We start from the raw sequence: 16688 nt of genomic DNA, 5'->3' as shown, positions 1-16688 counted from the left end.
GCTATCGTACTTAATTGCTTCTTGTAAAATAACTAATTCATTCACCAATTAAATTGTTTGTAACAACTGATGATTGATGTCTTTTGATTCGCTTCCCCTCGGAAAAACCCGCCGAAACGAAAGCACCTGGCAAATGCTTCGGAATGAATTTTTTCGCATGCGCACCACCTACGATCCTAGGTATGCAAAATCTCTGACGGTATTACTTGACAATTTTTTTATTATTACCAGGAGCGGTAGCGACCCCGTCAAGCTTACAGAGATTTCCAACTGAGAATGGGAGTCATTACTGTATCTTACACGAACCCGTTCAACATTTGCGTTATTTTGAGATATCCACGCGTAAACTTAACGAAACTCAAAAACCTTTGCAGTCCGGATCGCAGAATTTTAGGAGGCTTGTAGGAGGCATAATGATAACACGCGGGATAACACCTCGGCTTTGAAAATCGACGGATCGATGTGGCACATACGCCTCTATTTTTCTGCCTTTCCCCCTTCACTTTTGCTTTTCTCCTCCTGCGGAGACGAACGAGTCTTGTCTACACGAATAGTGTTCGATTTCAACGCGCCAAACTAATTTCGACAGTCGGCACGAAATTTAAGAGGGGGGAGGGGAGGGGGAGTAGAAATTGAAGCTTTCACGTTGCATCTACATATAAGTTGCACTGCAATTTTCAAGTAGCTCTGTTCGAAGTGGACCGGCTTTTAGACGCGACCCGCGGAGCTTATATTCCGACCCAACAGCCCACAGTGGATCGAGATAATAGGAGAGGTCGGACAAAATTTAGAAACTTTAAACGCTTGTAACTCCGTTTATCCAAAAATTTGAGGTTCTAAAAGTGGCTTCATTGGTTTCCTCGTGAAAATGTTGCCAACAAACACCCTTGAAATTTAAAATGTGTCGAAATAAACATCAAATTTTGCAGTTTTAGTTAAAAATTCCATGTCCGGCCCCTCAAATCGGCTCGATCCACTGTGCAGCCCCGAGGAGAGGTAACCGATGCAGCGCAGGGCCGGATTTACCTACTTGCCGCCCATGGGCCGCCTGTATTTTGCCGCCCCCTTCTCATTCGTTTCGAAACATCAATGAAAACCATCAAATGAACGTGCCTGAGGAGGAGGGGTGCATAAGACGCGTTTACTCGTGTTGGACACATTTTTGCGAAAACCCTGTCAACACTACTAGCAAAAGTTCACGGAACTTGGCGCGAAAGTTAAGTTCCGTGAATCTATCTCTGTGTGGACAAGGCCTTCCATTTACATGAAATGAACGAAACAGTTATGAAAGAACAAACATAAATGTGGTTTAATAATTTTAACTTCCGCCGCCGCGCCGCGTTGACCGCACTGTGTTTGGCGCAATCCGTGAAGTATTCCTGCAGTCTTGTATGCGCTATCCGTTTCACGCCGACCGCTGCTACACGCACTGTGTTTGACGCAATGCGTGAAGTATTCATGCAGTCTTGTAGGCGCTATGCGTTTCACGCCGCCCGCGCGCTGCTGACCGCAGCGACCGCACACTGTCTTTGACGCAATGCGGGAAGTATTCATGCAGTCTTGTGGGCGCTAATATGTGGTACATGCCGACCGCCGCGCCGCGACGAGGGTTTCTCCTTTTCATCTCAAGTTCTCGTCACCTTTGCTCTCTGCGCCGCGCCGTTCCAGGCCAAATTCCAGTTTCGGTTTCTCTCATAGTCTTATCTCGACTAATTAAAGGTGCTGTCTATAGTATCACAACAAGACGACAAAATTAGAGATATTCTCACAGGAAATGAGAGATTTTGTCACCTTTTCTCGTTTGTAATTTTTTTTCTGAATCCGATTTTTCTTCATAGCTACATTAAAAAAAAAAATTGCAAAATTTGCCGCCGCGGGCCGCGGCCCATGTGGCCACTGGCTACCCCCTGACTTCGGCCCTGATGCAGCGGAGTTTTTTTTAGCTCTCGTTTTTTCCACAAATGGACCGTGTGGAAAAAGCTATGAATGTTTCCTAACAGATCTATATACCTTCATTTTGCTCAATGTGGCTTGAGAAAACAGCTTCACCTACGATGCGGAAAATTGTCATACTGTCTAATAAGTATTCACACAACTATTGCGCCTTCCAAGGACTTGATTTTGCCTATCTCGTCGATTGAAGGCGATACTGCGTGCAAAGTTGACAGCAGTGGCATACATTGCATTGCACGATGCCTTAAACGTTTCAGGAGCTTTGATTTGGATTATTCCTTGTACTATGTCTAAATTTTTCCGATGTTCCGGACTATAATTAAGTACGTTCAAGATACTAAAAAATCACGCTGGTTTCGTTTTGGTTTTGGGTTGTGAGTTTGCAACGGTGGCAAGACTCAGTGGTAAACAAACATCGAAAGAAACTAAATCCATGATGTTTCTTCCCTTCTTGCACGTTTTCCGACATAATTTTCTCTTTCAAATTTTTCTATTTGATTTCATCTTAATTTCATATTTTCATTTCAGCATAGTCTGTAACAATTTTTTTTTTCTTTTCTTAATCTTAATCTGCATTATAAAATGTTCTACATATTAATGTGTGTTCAACTTGTGGAAAGAGACAAAACTGTGAAAATCATGTGGCTTACGCGAGAGTTCCTTCCGCAGTCTGGTTACAAATGGAGGTCGGATAAGACAAAACGTTCTTTCCGGGAGGCTCCTACAATTGCCTTCAACTGACAAGGTACCTATACAAAATCGGATGCTCGGAAGCCGCAATAGTTATATTCATACTTTCTTAAGAATTTAATATTATACCAACCTAACTTCACGAATGTTTCCCGCATTTTGGGTGGGATACGTATGAAAAAGTGAAAAATACCGAATGGTTCTCATCAGATCTATTTGTTCATATAGTTTACCTCGTATTACCTTCGTTGAATAATCGCGCGTTTGTACGGTTCTGAGACCGGTAGAGAACCATAATTTCCATTTTGCCATCCGATGTTATGCGCACACCTGAGTACTACTTGTATTGTTCATAGCCTCTGATCTCCTGGCCATCCTCTAACTCTATGCTTTGCTGATTGCCTCCCACCGTTAACTTTCCTGTTTTGCGAATGCTGACTCCTGTCATCGAGCTTTCGTCTCCCTCGCAATTTTGACGAGTGAATCTGTAGCATTCACACCATAAACTTTAGCCCCCCAGTGTCAACTCCTCGCCGATATTTATTTCAGCGGTGGAAGCGTGATGAGGAGGACTTCTCCCTATCCTTGGAGCCTGATTGGGTGGCGTCGTGTTTAAGCTGGCAACACGTGTATGATGGTCGATGGACGTTGCGCAATCTGGATAATTGGGTCAAATGAGGCGGAGAAAGTGTTATCCGGTATGCGAGCAGGTGAGTGCGCGCCTAGGTCTGCGTACGGTTGACCAGCTCGGGCGAACCCATGCCGGGGCCGGGCACCGGCTGAAAACCCCGCTCCAGAAAACGACTGACCAGTTGACCACTAACCGCGGCGGTGCGGGGCTCACGGCGTCGCACCATGGTCCACAGCACAGATTTACCGTCATAATTTTAAAAATGGTTTATGAGAAAAATCATGTGAAAATTCGGCGCTAAGACCCTGAATGAAGCTCTTGCTCTGGAAAACAGTCGAATCATTGGCGGATCCAGAAAATTGGCATCATTGTTACTTCTCCATTTAAACCTATGGAAATGTATCGATTCCAGGAGGGGCCAGGTGTTCCGACAAGAATCGATTATTTAACACGGGTTTGAATGGAGGAAATCCGGTGTTGCCAAGTTGCTGGATCCGCCTATGAGTCGAATACGGGGTCCAGGCTCTCCGTCCAACGGTAGTAAATACGGGTGTTTACCTGTCCTTCTGACCAGGGCCGCGAGATAGAAACTTTTAGGACCATGGCGATTGGTACGCGTGAGGGGCCCCCCGGAAAATGTTTAAGTCTAGGGACCTTCAGACCCCCATTTAATCGATTTTAGTGATGAAAAATTGTGGAAAATTCTTGGTTATTTTGCTGGAAACTTATAAATAAATCTGAAAAAGGGTCTGAGATTTTGGGGAAACGATGGCCTTAAACTATTTTTGCCAGTACATACAATAAATATCACTTAAAAGTCAAAAACGGAAAAGGTTAAATGGAATAGAAATTAGGATGCAAATAATTAGCATTAAATAAAAGGATTAATGGGCCTGTTGCAAACTTTTGCTAGAGCAAAAATAAGAGTTGTTTCTTGTAGATAATGCCTCAAAAATCACGATGAGCGCATCGGCAAAGTCTGAAATGCACTCATAACTTCACAATCTGCGTAAGAAATTTGCGTTTTTTTAAGCTTCCCGCTTCAAAAACGATACTACGGCGTAGGTGAACATTTTGTTAGAGGAGTCGCTCCATCGTCGGCGATATTCATCATGGCCGACACTTGCGCGCAGTTTTGCGCGTAATTCGAGGAGAGTTCAAGGTCAATCAATGCGGGCGTGGAAAACATGAACGTTAAAACACGCCGATTGTTATCTGGTCTAATCCAGTTCAGGTATTATCTCGTCCCATCACACGTGTTTTGGCGGATTGGCGTCGGCCATGATGAGTATTGCCGACGATGGAACGACTCCTACAAAATGTTCACCTGTGCCGTAGTATCGCTTTTGAAGCGGGAAGCTCAAAAAACCGCAAATTTCTTACGCAGACTGTGAAGTTATGAGTGCATTTCAGACTTTGCCGATGCGCTCATCGTGATTTTTGAGGCATTATCTATAAGAAACAACTCTTAGTTTTGCTCTAGCAAAAGTTTGCAACAGGCCCATTAAAAACTGAAAAATGATAAAAATTACCCACGGGCTCCCGTTCTACGGCCTCAACTTTGAAAGCTTTCTTTGAGCGTTTAAGTTTTTTTCAGAGAAAACCAGTGTCTCCATCGCGTTTCTCGCGAAATTCCACACGGGAAACACTACATAAATCGCAAATTCCTGACACGTGCAGTGAGAGCTCCATTGTCCTTGATCGAAATCGAACCCTTGTTGAAATCGAACCAGAATTATACCTAGGTATAATGTAGGTAACTAAGACTCTGAAAGCTTTCGTCAAACTCTGGAAAATAGAGAGGAATCTGAGCTTGACGTTTCGTCCAAATATTCTGTGCAGGCCTCTACTTTCAGTTTATTGATCTGGAGACTACTTAAAATATCAACGTGATTAGAGGAGTAGAATCTGCAGGAACCGATCATAATCGAAAACGAGTTGTAATTATTGAAAAGAAAAGAAACACTTCTTTTACTGTACGTGGAGATATAGAAGTGTCAGGAGGACACACAAACACCGTATGTGCTCCCGTTGGACGGAGAGCCTGGACCCTTATTAGACTGTTTTAGTTTGTACGATGTGCTGTGCTAGAGGAATGCACAAGGAGCGGTGCTGCAGTATACTGCCGTGCTAAGGTAGAACGCCGTATGACCATTCGAGAGTTACCAAATTTCCTTCGATAAAATTTTCATTTTTGAGGAAAGTCATGAATATTTTTCCTTGAAATTTTCAGGTACTTTACGTGAAATCGCGAGCTAAAGTGTCTGAAAAATTGGAAAGAAAATTTTCATAAGTTTACCAGGAAATTCGGGTTTTATCAAAAGAAATTTGGCAATGCCTGGAGGTTCATACAGCGTTTTTCCTTAGCACGGCAGTATATTGCTTGTATCAGTCACCGTCGCACGAATTTTGCTTTGACCGATTCGTGCACATGGTCGATTTCCTTGGCCTCGTAACACCTAATGAACGAAATGCTTATCACTTAAGTTAATCACTTTTTTTAATGTATTAGCTCACTTGTACAGCACGACGATTTTCACAGCGTAAGAGAGCATTATCGAATAAAAACTTTAGTTAACGAAATTATTTATCAAATATTTGTGATGAAAAATTATTTGCTGATTGTCTCAAAAAGTCAACTCTTCACATTCTGTGCTCTTCCTTCGCACGGAATCGTTGCCGGAGGGGGGGGGGGGGGGTGTTGTATGTAAAATACTACCTGTATATTCCAAAAATAAACCAAGTTATTGACCTGTATATTCCAAAAATAAACCAAGTAACTGACCTGTATAAGTCTCTTGCTTCCAGGACATATGGTCCCTTTTCATAGATCGCGTATAACATGTACGAACCTTCGTCGTTTCCCCCACGAAAGAAAGTAGCTAATTTCAACGTTGCCAAATTTCCCTTCGCAAATTGCATTTTCATCAGGAGAATTTTCGACATTGATGACTAAAAATTTCACTGGTTTTTCTACTGACGATGAGCAAAAACCAGACAAATTTTGAACGAAAATTGCACCGATAAATTCTTGTAAAAACTTGAATTCCTTGAGTCCATTTGGCAACCTTGGAATGGAATAACGTTCCTTCGTCTAGAAAACGACGAATTACAGTTAAAATGTGTTTAGGTGGGTGCCCAAGGAAATAGTGCAAACGGAGTAAAGTGGCTTTTGAGAAAGTCTATATTTATCAGTTAGACTCTCCGTAGGAACGGAAATAGAGGGGGGGGGGGAGAGGATAACTATCGCTTGAACTTCTCCAAGGCACATGGAACAAAGGAGGATGGAATCCGGAATAGAGTAAACAACTAAGTAAAAGAACAGAGTGAGAGAAAGCAGAAAGCTTACCGGCTTTACAAGCGGTGCAGGAGACCTTGGACATAACGCTGGTTTCGATCTCTTCGACGACTTGCTTGAGGTTGAGTAAACGCAATGCCTTGTCCACGATCCGCGGTAAATGGCGACCGATCCGGAGATCATTTTGAATTTCATTGTCCACTTCGTTGAAAAGCCGCGAATAATTTAACTGTCAACAAACATCCAAACCTCATTTACACTATGTCCAACCTTCACGCTATGAAAATCAAATACTGAGAAAGTCCTCACAGTGGCGGATCCAGCAATTTGGCAACACCGGATTTCCTCCATTTAAACCTACGTTAAATAGGCGATTCTTGTCGGGGCGCACCTGGCCCCTCCAAGAATCGATACATTTCCATAGGTATAAATGGAGGAAAAAAATGTTGCCAATTTGCTGTAACCGCAAATGGTCCTCAACTGCTCACTTGGACTACATTTTGCAATGAGGAACAACTATTTCTGACACATTTTGGGGAAAAAACAGTTTCCCGTGCAGTGCTGTCCACCAGCGCCTCACAGTGGAAAGAGTCACTCGGAAAAATTGGACAAAAGTTGGAAACTTTAAAAGTTCTTATCTTCGTTACTAAGATACGTAGAGGTTTAAAAATGATTTTCAATGGTTTTCTTCCCATCAAATCGTCTATGTGAATCGCTCCCTTAAAATGCATGATGTGACGAAATGAATATTAATATTTGCAGTTTAGGATACAACTTCAATCTACAACTTCAACCATAGACTTGTTCCTGTGTGCGCCGCCGCGTTGTGCCGGAGGTGAAGCGGTGAGTACCTAGAAAATCAAAACGCCTTCAAATGCATGGATATGCATCACGGACATCCATAGAGTTCGAATAGTTGCATCCAGGCGTTGAAATGAAATTCGTTCAGTGTATATCGCATCGCATGCGCCCCTGAGAGCGATTTGCTTGTTTCTCCTATATCTCAACTCAACCTCAACGTTGCATATTGTGCCAAGGAGGTAAATTATTGCTGATCTTATCACTACTGAGGAGGAAGAACCCCAAAAAAATAAAAAATAAAATTGCGGTACATCATTGATTGTCTTACAGTCATCAAAATACAGCGAGTTCTTAAAAAGAGGGATTAATGACGAATTATTGAAAGGAAGTCGGCCTAGAGTTGCTTGCATAAAATCTTAGGCGACAAAAACTATACAAATGTTTTTATTTTTTGAGTATTCTCGCTTTTAATCAACCTTCACGGGCATATTCACTAAAATATTGTGCTCATCCGTCTTTTGGACAGAGAAAATGTAATAAATCATGATAAAAAAATATGTTATAATGCGACCAGATTTCTAACACAGGTAAAATATTTCTCGTATCTTTTTCTCCAGTTTCAAGGGCATCTATTTGCGCGAACAACTACTCTACTATCCTTAGTCGACTACTCAACGTTCGTCGCTCGAAAAGCGCAAACCTTCACGTGCGCTTTTTTAAGAATTTGAGCCTCTGGAATTTTACCTCCGTATTAACTAATGATTCGATGTTTTGATTTCATGATTATAAACGTGGATTCTTTCGTCACGTCTCAAGGTCGCATCAACAGGTCGTGATTACGATAGGAAAAAAACCAATAAGCCTACACGGACCGGTGAAACCTAAGGCGAACCAGAGAGTCAAAAAGTTAGGGAGCTTAAAAAGTGATGAACTTTTTTGTCTTTGTTTTACTTGCACTTGGAAAAAATTGTCTCGTTTTTAATTTGCAGCCCCAAATCAGTGAAGAGAAAGATGGGGGAGGGGGGACCGAAGTCTCTAAAGCCACATGTAGCATATACACGGTTCGCTACTCCAACGATATAACCTATGTTGCAGGTAGAAAATCCGAAGACTTTAAAAAAGATTGTTACTGTTGCTGCTACTTTGAGAGGAGTAAAATGTTTTGCAGCAAAACGAAATAATAAAAAGAGGAATACAGACTTACTTTGAGGATTTCGAATTGCCGCAAGGTTTGATTTTCTAATTGCTCGAGGGTTGGTTTTGGAGGGAGGGTCCTATTACTGTTGGCTGAGGGCGCCACGATTGAGCTGGAATTGTCCCCATCGCTGCTCAGGAGAAAAAATTCGTGCCAAATGTTTTCGTCCGTTAGTTCGGTCACATTCCAGAGGGAATATTGAGATCGACCCAAAGGGCTACCTGTGGACAAAGAAATTAACACTTTCAGACTATAGATAACGAAGTGTGTGTCTATACAGAAAGGTGTTTACTGAAGTCAGAGGATGAAAACATGTCAATTTTATACGGTTTTGGTATACTCATGACCACTTTCATGAAAGAGAATGCTGCAGAGCAAAAAACAGATGTAAATCCTCTTTTTCCTCCCAAAGGCGGATTCAGACATCTCGACCCCCCCCCCCCCCAGCAGGGGGGGCGTAAGAGGCTTCGCGGGGTTTTTCCACAAAGTTTTCGAAATTTGACAGCATCTAATATGCGATTTGAGTCATTTTTTTCATGAATAAGTAGCATATATGAGCGTCCTTCCTCTTTCTCTCTTCCATTTCTTCCTTTTTTTCTTTCTTTCCTTTTCTTACTCCTTTTTTTCGGGCGAACGGGGAGGGGGGGAGGAGGCGTTGTCCTCTACGCCCCCCTGGATTCACCCATGTTTTCTTTCCATTTTTTTCTTGAGACATTGTCAGAGAAATTATCGGGTGATAGCTCCATATCAGGTTCTATTTTTTCGGGCTGAAAGATAGACAAAAACTTAGCAAGAAAAAGATCTAGAAGGAATTGAATTAAAACAATAACAATCGGTTCAGTTGCATTATCATGTTTCATTGTCTTAGATCGTGCGAAAGTTTGTGGGTGCTTTAGAAACTACGGTGTTTTTGTGGGACTTCCCTACAACTGATCGAATTATGGTAATATTGAGAAATCCTCACAATTGCGCAGCTTGTAAACACCCCGAGGATGGACATTCAATGTAATTGAGCGAAAAAGCTACGAGATTAGGATTTCAATGGACAAAGAAGAACTTTCTGCAAGTACCGTATATTCTTGGGAAGAACTAATTCTGTTGAAGCTCAATACCATGACTTGAGGATTTACATAGCATCACTTTTGCTTGATGACGTTCATAAGGCTAGAAAGGGTGTCCAAACAAAAAGAGCATAGGAACCTAAATGTTTCGGATTTCTCAGGCTTCCCTTGAAGTATTTTTTTCTTCTTCAAGTTCACTGTCTTCAGGAAATTGATCGAATTCGATAAAAAGAAGTTGACCGACGTCTGATAAATTCTGAGACGTTAAAGGTCACAGTCAAACGCTTTGCGCTTATGCACCGAGCCTTAATCGGAAGCTGGCGGTTAGGATCAGTTTGGTGCTTTTTAATATGTTCATATTTTTCACTAAAAAAAGAAAACAATTTGAAAATCGTCCCTTTATTATACTGCCCCCCCCCCTTTCAAGAGTAATAATAACCTGCAATACAGTTAAACAACGGGACATTTTTTAGGAAGATAGCTGTATTTTTGACTCGAAAAACCTACTTATGGTCAACCTAGATGAGCATACCACATGTTTAATTAGTTTCTCTTGAGACTTTTTTTTTGACGTGAACACCTCAAACCTTACTGACTAATCATTGGTGCTCGCTGGCTGACTACACTGTGCAGCGAGTTTTCATTAATTACGTACCGCACTTTTTCGGAATTTTTGCCCCCCCCCCTCCCCCTCCTTGAGACGTTTTTGTGGCGTCGGCAGGCCCCTATCCTTCGACACGTAAAACAAAACGGCGTTACACTCTCCTCGACCTCTGTCCCTTTTGGAGCATTATGGAATTTCCAGTGGCGAGGCGCGGATGATCAATTTTCGATGTTTCCCCATTTGAAGCTATGGTAAAGAATCGATTATTAAGGTGTTCGTTGCGAACACCCTGCTTATCGATCATTTCCCATGTGTTCAAATTGGAGATCAATCGATATATCGCAAAGCACGCCACGCCACTGAAATATGAATGACCCCAAAGTAAAATTTACAATTAGTTTCTTTTTCCTATCCTGCGTTAAAGTCCCCGGAAGTGGAAAAGAAAATCGACAAGTTGTTGCTATTTTAACACCTTTCGTCCTTTCCCACACGAAGAAACGTAAGTAACACCACTCTAAGGTTGCAAAATGCACTTTAACAATTGAATTTTTACAGAAGTATGACCAAACAATCACTGTCTAAAACTTTGCTGATTATTTAAAGTAAGAAAGAGAATAATCACGAAAATTTTAGCAAGATATGCCCCTAAATTCCCCGGTAGAAATACAATCGGCGAGTACAGATTTTGCGGCGAGACCGACGGAAGGGCTGGGGGGGGGGGGGGGGTTCCATTAACTAATGGTAATACTTTAAAAGTTCTGCGAGAACCCGCCGCGGAATTTGGTGAGGGAAAAGGCGCTATAGTACTGTCCACAGAGGACCGGTATTCTTTCGACAAAAGCATAGAAGTGGAGCCAAGTCTGAAAATCACCTAAAAGAAAGATACTGCCGTGCTAGGGAAGAACGCCGTATGAACATTCGAGAGTTGCCAAACTTCCCCGGATAAAAGATAGATTTTTGACGAAAATTGAGCATATTTTTCTTTAAAATTTTCAGATATTTTAGATTAAATTGTGAACAAAATAGTCTGATAATTTTGAAGAAAAACATTCACAACTTCTCTAACGAATTCGTATTATATCAGAGGAAATTTGGCAATGCCTGAAGGTTTATACGGCGTTTTTCCTTAGCACGGCAGCATACTACACAGAGAAAGCACAGTTATCAACAAAATAAAAAAGTGTTCTGCAATAGTTTGTCGGCAATGAGAATTCACTACGACTCTGCAATATCTTCATTATGCTGTCATGAACACTTGGCCGCTTCAAATGACCCAAAAGCTAATTTGCAAGGGTTAGTGAAGGGAAGGAAATGATAAGTTAATAACTTACTTACTTTTGGATAGGATGAGGAGTATTACGGAGGTACAGATGTATAGCGCGCAGCATGCTGGGGACGGCAGGCGCATAATATTCCCTCACACTCCGCGGAGCCACTTTTGACTCCACTCTGAAACAGAAGAAAGTGATGCGCAAGATTAAAACTTTTTCTGATAGCGAAAATGTGTACTCCGGTCAGAATAACCTATCGTGGTACAATACATTTCTGAGACAATGAAGGGCCGAAGGCATGAAAATAATTTGTGTCAATAATAATTCGGTGATTTGAAAACGAACAGGCTCAGGGCTTACAAAATCACATGCTCTGGGGAAAATGAATCGTTGCTATAAGGCTAATTTCACGTTGGCAACTATGATTTCCGTAAACACAAATAAATTATATTTATCGAATCACAGGAGCCTTTGAAAATAACGGTACTGGAGCGAGATAATCGCAATTATAGTACCGAATTAGGTATTACTAGGGGTCTGTGGCCGCTGCGCAGCCGCCAACCACTGAAAAAAAGCTACACGTAAAAAATCGTAGAACAACCATGTTCAAATTATTTCATAGATGAATGGATTCAAAAGCCAACGGGTGCACGAGAAAGAAGGCGTATTTATCTTTAGTTGCAACGTTATGCACCACTGTATATGTCTAATTTTTTAGCACCGCTTTTAAAAAGCTACACACACAGGTTTTCTGAAGAGTTCCCAAGTTTTTTCTTTAAAGAAAAGCTACGCACGGCAAGTTTCAAAATTTCCGGATTGATTTGAAATAAAATCACAAGAAATTTCGATGCGACATTATCGTTCGTTCTGTTTTCTTTTTATTAAACCAAAGTTAATTTTATGCGACCCGAGTTTCAGAATCGCTGCATTGTTTAAACATCGTCCGAGTTTCTGAATCGTTGCAATTAAGATACATATTTACCCTTGAATTGGGGTAAAAACCGCGAGTAGGGACCGTCAAAAGAAATGACGCGTGGACCTAGTTGTGCGGAGATTCTGGCGTCGCGCAAACCAGGGAAAGGAGTGAGGTCGAGTGTTGAGTCATCTTTAGAGTGTGATGCGCCTTCTATCTAGCTGGCGGCAGCGGCACTGTGCCTATACCTGTAGTCGAATAGTTATCGCAAATCACTCTCGCATTGCGTTTGGTGCAATGCGAGAAGTATTCATGCAGTCCTGTGGGCGCTAACATGCGACCGCGCTGTTTGGCGCAATGCATGTAGTATTCCTACAGTCTTGAAGGCGCTGATATGAGTTTGACGCCGACCGTACCGTGTTTGGCGCGATCATTCGAACTCGCGTTAGGATAGTCGCGGCATCGAAAAATGGGGCTTAAAAGGCCAATGTTGTGTTTGAACGCCGTATGAGCACTTCAGCGTTGCCTGGTTTCTCCCGATAAAATATTTACTCTGAAAAAGTTAGGAAAGTTCTGTGTGTCTAATGATGGCTTAAGCGTGGGTTTGTAGGCCGATTTCGTCAAAAAAATGGGATTGCAGTCGAATGCCGAAAAAATCCGCATTTTTCACCAAAATCGACCTTCAGACCCCTGCTGATTCCAGTATATTTATTTATTCTAGCTACGCCACTGCTTTTACGCGATCATCTTCGATCACTTTCGGAGTGGAACGATTGCTCCTCCCCGAAAAAGTTGATTCGCACCAAGGGAAGGAACACAAACGGCTGACGTAGCTTCTGACGAAGACGAGAAAAGTGTGTTAACGTGCGGAATACCCAATGTCAAGTGCAGCCGCGCTTCTGGTTCAATGCCAGTCCAATGGCATCGCCACGACGCCGACGCGAGGCGACGATCCGGTCTGCTGCGCCCGCTGGGGAGGAGGGGGCGGTTCTCGTGGGGCCGTTGGGGGGGGGGGGGGCTGATGACGACCGCGCGGCGCGGGTTCGACTCTTAAATACCGTTGAACGGCGGCGTTTCGTCGTCGTGTCTCATCGCGTCCGCGCACCCACTCGTCCAGTGCCCGGTTTCCAATGGATATCCCGAACTTCGGCTACTTCGAGTGGCTTCACAGAGAGATGGACAGGATCCCGAGGAGACGGTTTTTAGGGGTCGGAGAGATGGCTGAATCTCTGCGTGGTGGAGGGATGGGGGAGTAGGTTGCCGACCTCCGACAGTTGGGCCGCGTTAAACAGAAAGGAACCAAGCCACATCAGCTTTGCCAAATTTAATGGAGCAATTTGATTTTTTACATGAAAACGGTTGTGTGGATTTTCGTGCAAATTTCAGTGAATTTTCTCCATAGTACGAAGCGAATTCCTCAACATTTTCAAAGGGATCCGCACAAACGTTTTCTAGTTAAAAATTAAAATGCCCGGTTGAAATTGGCAATAGCTGATGTGGCTTCCTTTCTGTTAGACGCGGTCCAGTTATCACCTGCTGACACGCTGAGAGACATAGAAATTCGCACTTTTCATGGATGCAGTTTTGGAAAACCGCATTTTTTGCACCAATTAAACCATCATTGGCATGGTCGTTTAATTTTGAAAGAATGTGAGCATAAACTGCTCGTTTTGGTAAGAGACGATCAGAATTTGTTCGAAATTTCACCGCGCCATCCAAAAAGGACGTTTGCACCACTGCACATTCTGAGTGCAAGTATACTTGAGGTTTGATTCGCCATTCTAGGTCCAAATTCTGGAGGCTCACGGTCGGCTGCAGCTTGAAAGAACACGACCTAAAATCACCAGGCTCAGCCAATCAGAGAGCTACCGCACAACCCATGAACAATCGTAGTCGGCCATAACTTACGCTCTGCTTGTCATTAGCAAAATTCGGGCCCTACACGGAAGAATGCGCAAGTGTGAACGTGGTTTTTAATGGGTGACCCCGTGGCATAATGCGAATAGGAGCCGCAGTTTTCAAAGAAGAAGCTCAACTCGTTATAGCTGTGCGTGACAGAAATTTTTCAGAAAATTGCACGTAAGTGCCAAAAAGGACTCATTAGCAGATGTGGACCGCGTTTTCAGAAAAGAACTAAGCCACATCAGCTGTTGCCAAATCTTACTGGGTAATTTAATTTTTTACAGGAGAACATTCGCGCAAATTCTTTTGAAAATTTTAAGGAATTTGCTTCGCACAACGCAGAACATTCACTGAAATTTGCAACAAAAAAAAATCCCCCACACCGTTTTTAGTCAAAAAGTCAATTGCCCACTTGAAGAAAATTGCTGATGTAGTTTGGTTCCTTTCTCCTCAACGCGGTCCATGTGTACGCGGTGATCTTATGGTTCTTTTTTTGCTAAACACGTAGTCGAAGATTTACGGATTGCAAGAAGGAACCACGGGTTGATTCCAACGAGTCCGTACACGTAGCTACGCACCGTTCCCCAAAACACGGTATTTCGCAGCGAGCAGATCTCTTCTTTCCCAATAAACTCTGGTTCCTTTTTACATGATGCCATCTAAATAACTTTCATTGCAACCGTCGCAGGCACTCTATACTGCCGTGCTACGGAAAAACGCCGTATGAACATCCGAGAGTTGCCAAATTTCCACCGGTAAAATGTTAAATTTTGAAGAGAGTTATGAATATTTTCTCCCGAGATTTTCACCTAATTTAGATCTGATGGCGAATAAAATTCTCTGAAAAATAGGAGGAAAAATATTCAGATTTTTCGGAAAATTCATGTTTTATCAGAGGAAAAGTTGGCAATGTCTAAGGTTCATACGGCGTTCTTCTTTAGTCTTACAATTAGCATGGCAGTGTAGGTTCCCCATAAACGAGTAACAAACGCATACATCCAGATTGTTTTCAATTCGATAAGGCACTTAAATTCTCGTAAAGATAATACAATCAATGCGTTCCGGTCAATTATTTTTTTATGTTCCCTCCTGAACTGCGCCTATCGGCGTCCAAGCGGCACACTGTGCTCCACGACACGCGAATGGGCCGTTAAATTTAAAGGAATGATCGTAATTAAAACGCTATAAAGTAATTTGCAACCAATAATTCGACAAAATTGTTTCACGCCTCGTAACAAAGTTTAATAATGATTGTTCACGTTTAGTTAAAAATTCTAATGTACAGATGACAGCTGGTGACTTGTCATGGTCGGAAAAAGTTGCCCTTTCCGAACAGAGGCTCAGGGGTCCCGCTTGAAAATTGAAGAGTAATACGGACCTATTAATGAATTTCAGTTATAAATAAATTGGACCTTGAAAAAAAAAAATTCTTATTCCGAATAGAAAGGACTATTGCATGTTCTCGAGGCTTTATTTCTTGGGAAAGTTGCGAGGATATGCCTGAGAATCCTGAAGTTGTGGCATTAATTGTTGCCAATCTTTGAGGGGTTTTCGATCCAAACGTATGATATAATTAAGGTTTTATTAAATCTAAAATCCAATCGCTCTGGTCCAAACAGAAGATCATCAAAAATCACAAATGAATTTGTACCATTCCTTTTTTATGCAGCAAAGCGGTTAAGAAATAATTGCCTCATAAGTTGAGAAAAATGGTTTAGAAAACCATTGCTAGTTTGATACCATTTTCTCAACTTGGGCGATAATTTACTTTCAACCGGTAAGTCATATACGAAAAAATTAATAAACCTAAAAATTTCAGTTTTATGACCATTTCCTGAGCGGTTCAACTAGTTTTCAGATTCCATGGAGGTCTAAGATGATCGTGGGTCAAAACTTCAAGGTGGGCGAAACCCGATAAAAAAACCAAGATGGGAAGAAGAGAGACAGGAGAGGTATAAGTACTGAACATGTAACAATTTATTTGTGCTTGAGAGAGGTCATCAATAGGTTACTAATAAGCGTGTAATTACTAAATGATTAGCGACGGATTATTCTCATTCACACAGAAGCTAAGAAATGTAAATTGAAGTATGAAAACAAGATCATTTTTTTATTGTAACTATTTCTTTTTTTTCAATCTGCCATTATGCACCTGCTGAACACTATTGTTCTGATTAGATATTATTCAGTTCAAAATAGGAGGTGAAATTGATGAGTTTTTATGCTTACTTTTGATAATACATATTCGATGGGTAAAATCATAATTCAATAATTTTCGTTTCAATAATTTTCAATAATTAATTCGTTCAGAGCCTCGCTTCTGAAAAATATTTTCTCCTAAAATCTCTTCTGGAAGGGGGGGGGGGGGA

At 41.9% G+C, this 16688-nt stretch overlaps 1 protein-coding gene across 6 annotated transcripts in view; it reads right to left on the bottom strand.

The window, feature by feature from the left end:
- The window catches only part of LOC109041128 (sphingomyelin phosphodiesterase), a 70593-nt gene that overhangs the window by 22223 nt on the left and 31682 nt on the right, over positions 1-16688 (bottom strand). For all 6 annotated transcript variants that reach the window (XR_002009933.2, XM_072299018.1, XM_019057326.2 and 3 more), the window contains exons 2-4: positions 11569-11682; positions 8578-8789; positions 6624-6801 (exon numbers count right to left, since the gene is read on the bottom strand). Coding sequence is in view for 5 of the 6 variants with exons in the window: in XM_072299018.1 (XP_072155119.1) it covers positions 6624-6801; positions 8578-8789; positions 11569-11641 (463 nt within the window). In the remaining variant the exon portion in view is untranslated. The remainder of the gene's footprint in view (positions 1-6623; positions 6802-8577; positions 8790-11568; positions 11683-16688) is intronic.

The sequence above is a fragment of the Bemisia tabaci genome, chromosome 1 (genome assembly GCF_918797505.1).
Source record: "Bemisia tabaci chromosome 1, PGI_BMITA_v3".
Taxonomy (NCBI): domain Eukaryota; kingdom Metazoa; phylum Arthropoda; class Insecta; order Hemiptera; family Aleyrodidae; genus Bemisia; species Bemisia tabaci.
The sequence above is the reverse complement of the archived record's forward strand: the minus strand, read 5'-3'. Positions and strand labels throughout refer to the sequence as shown.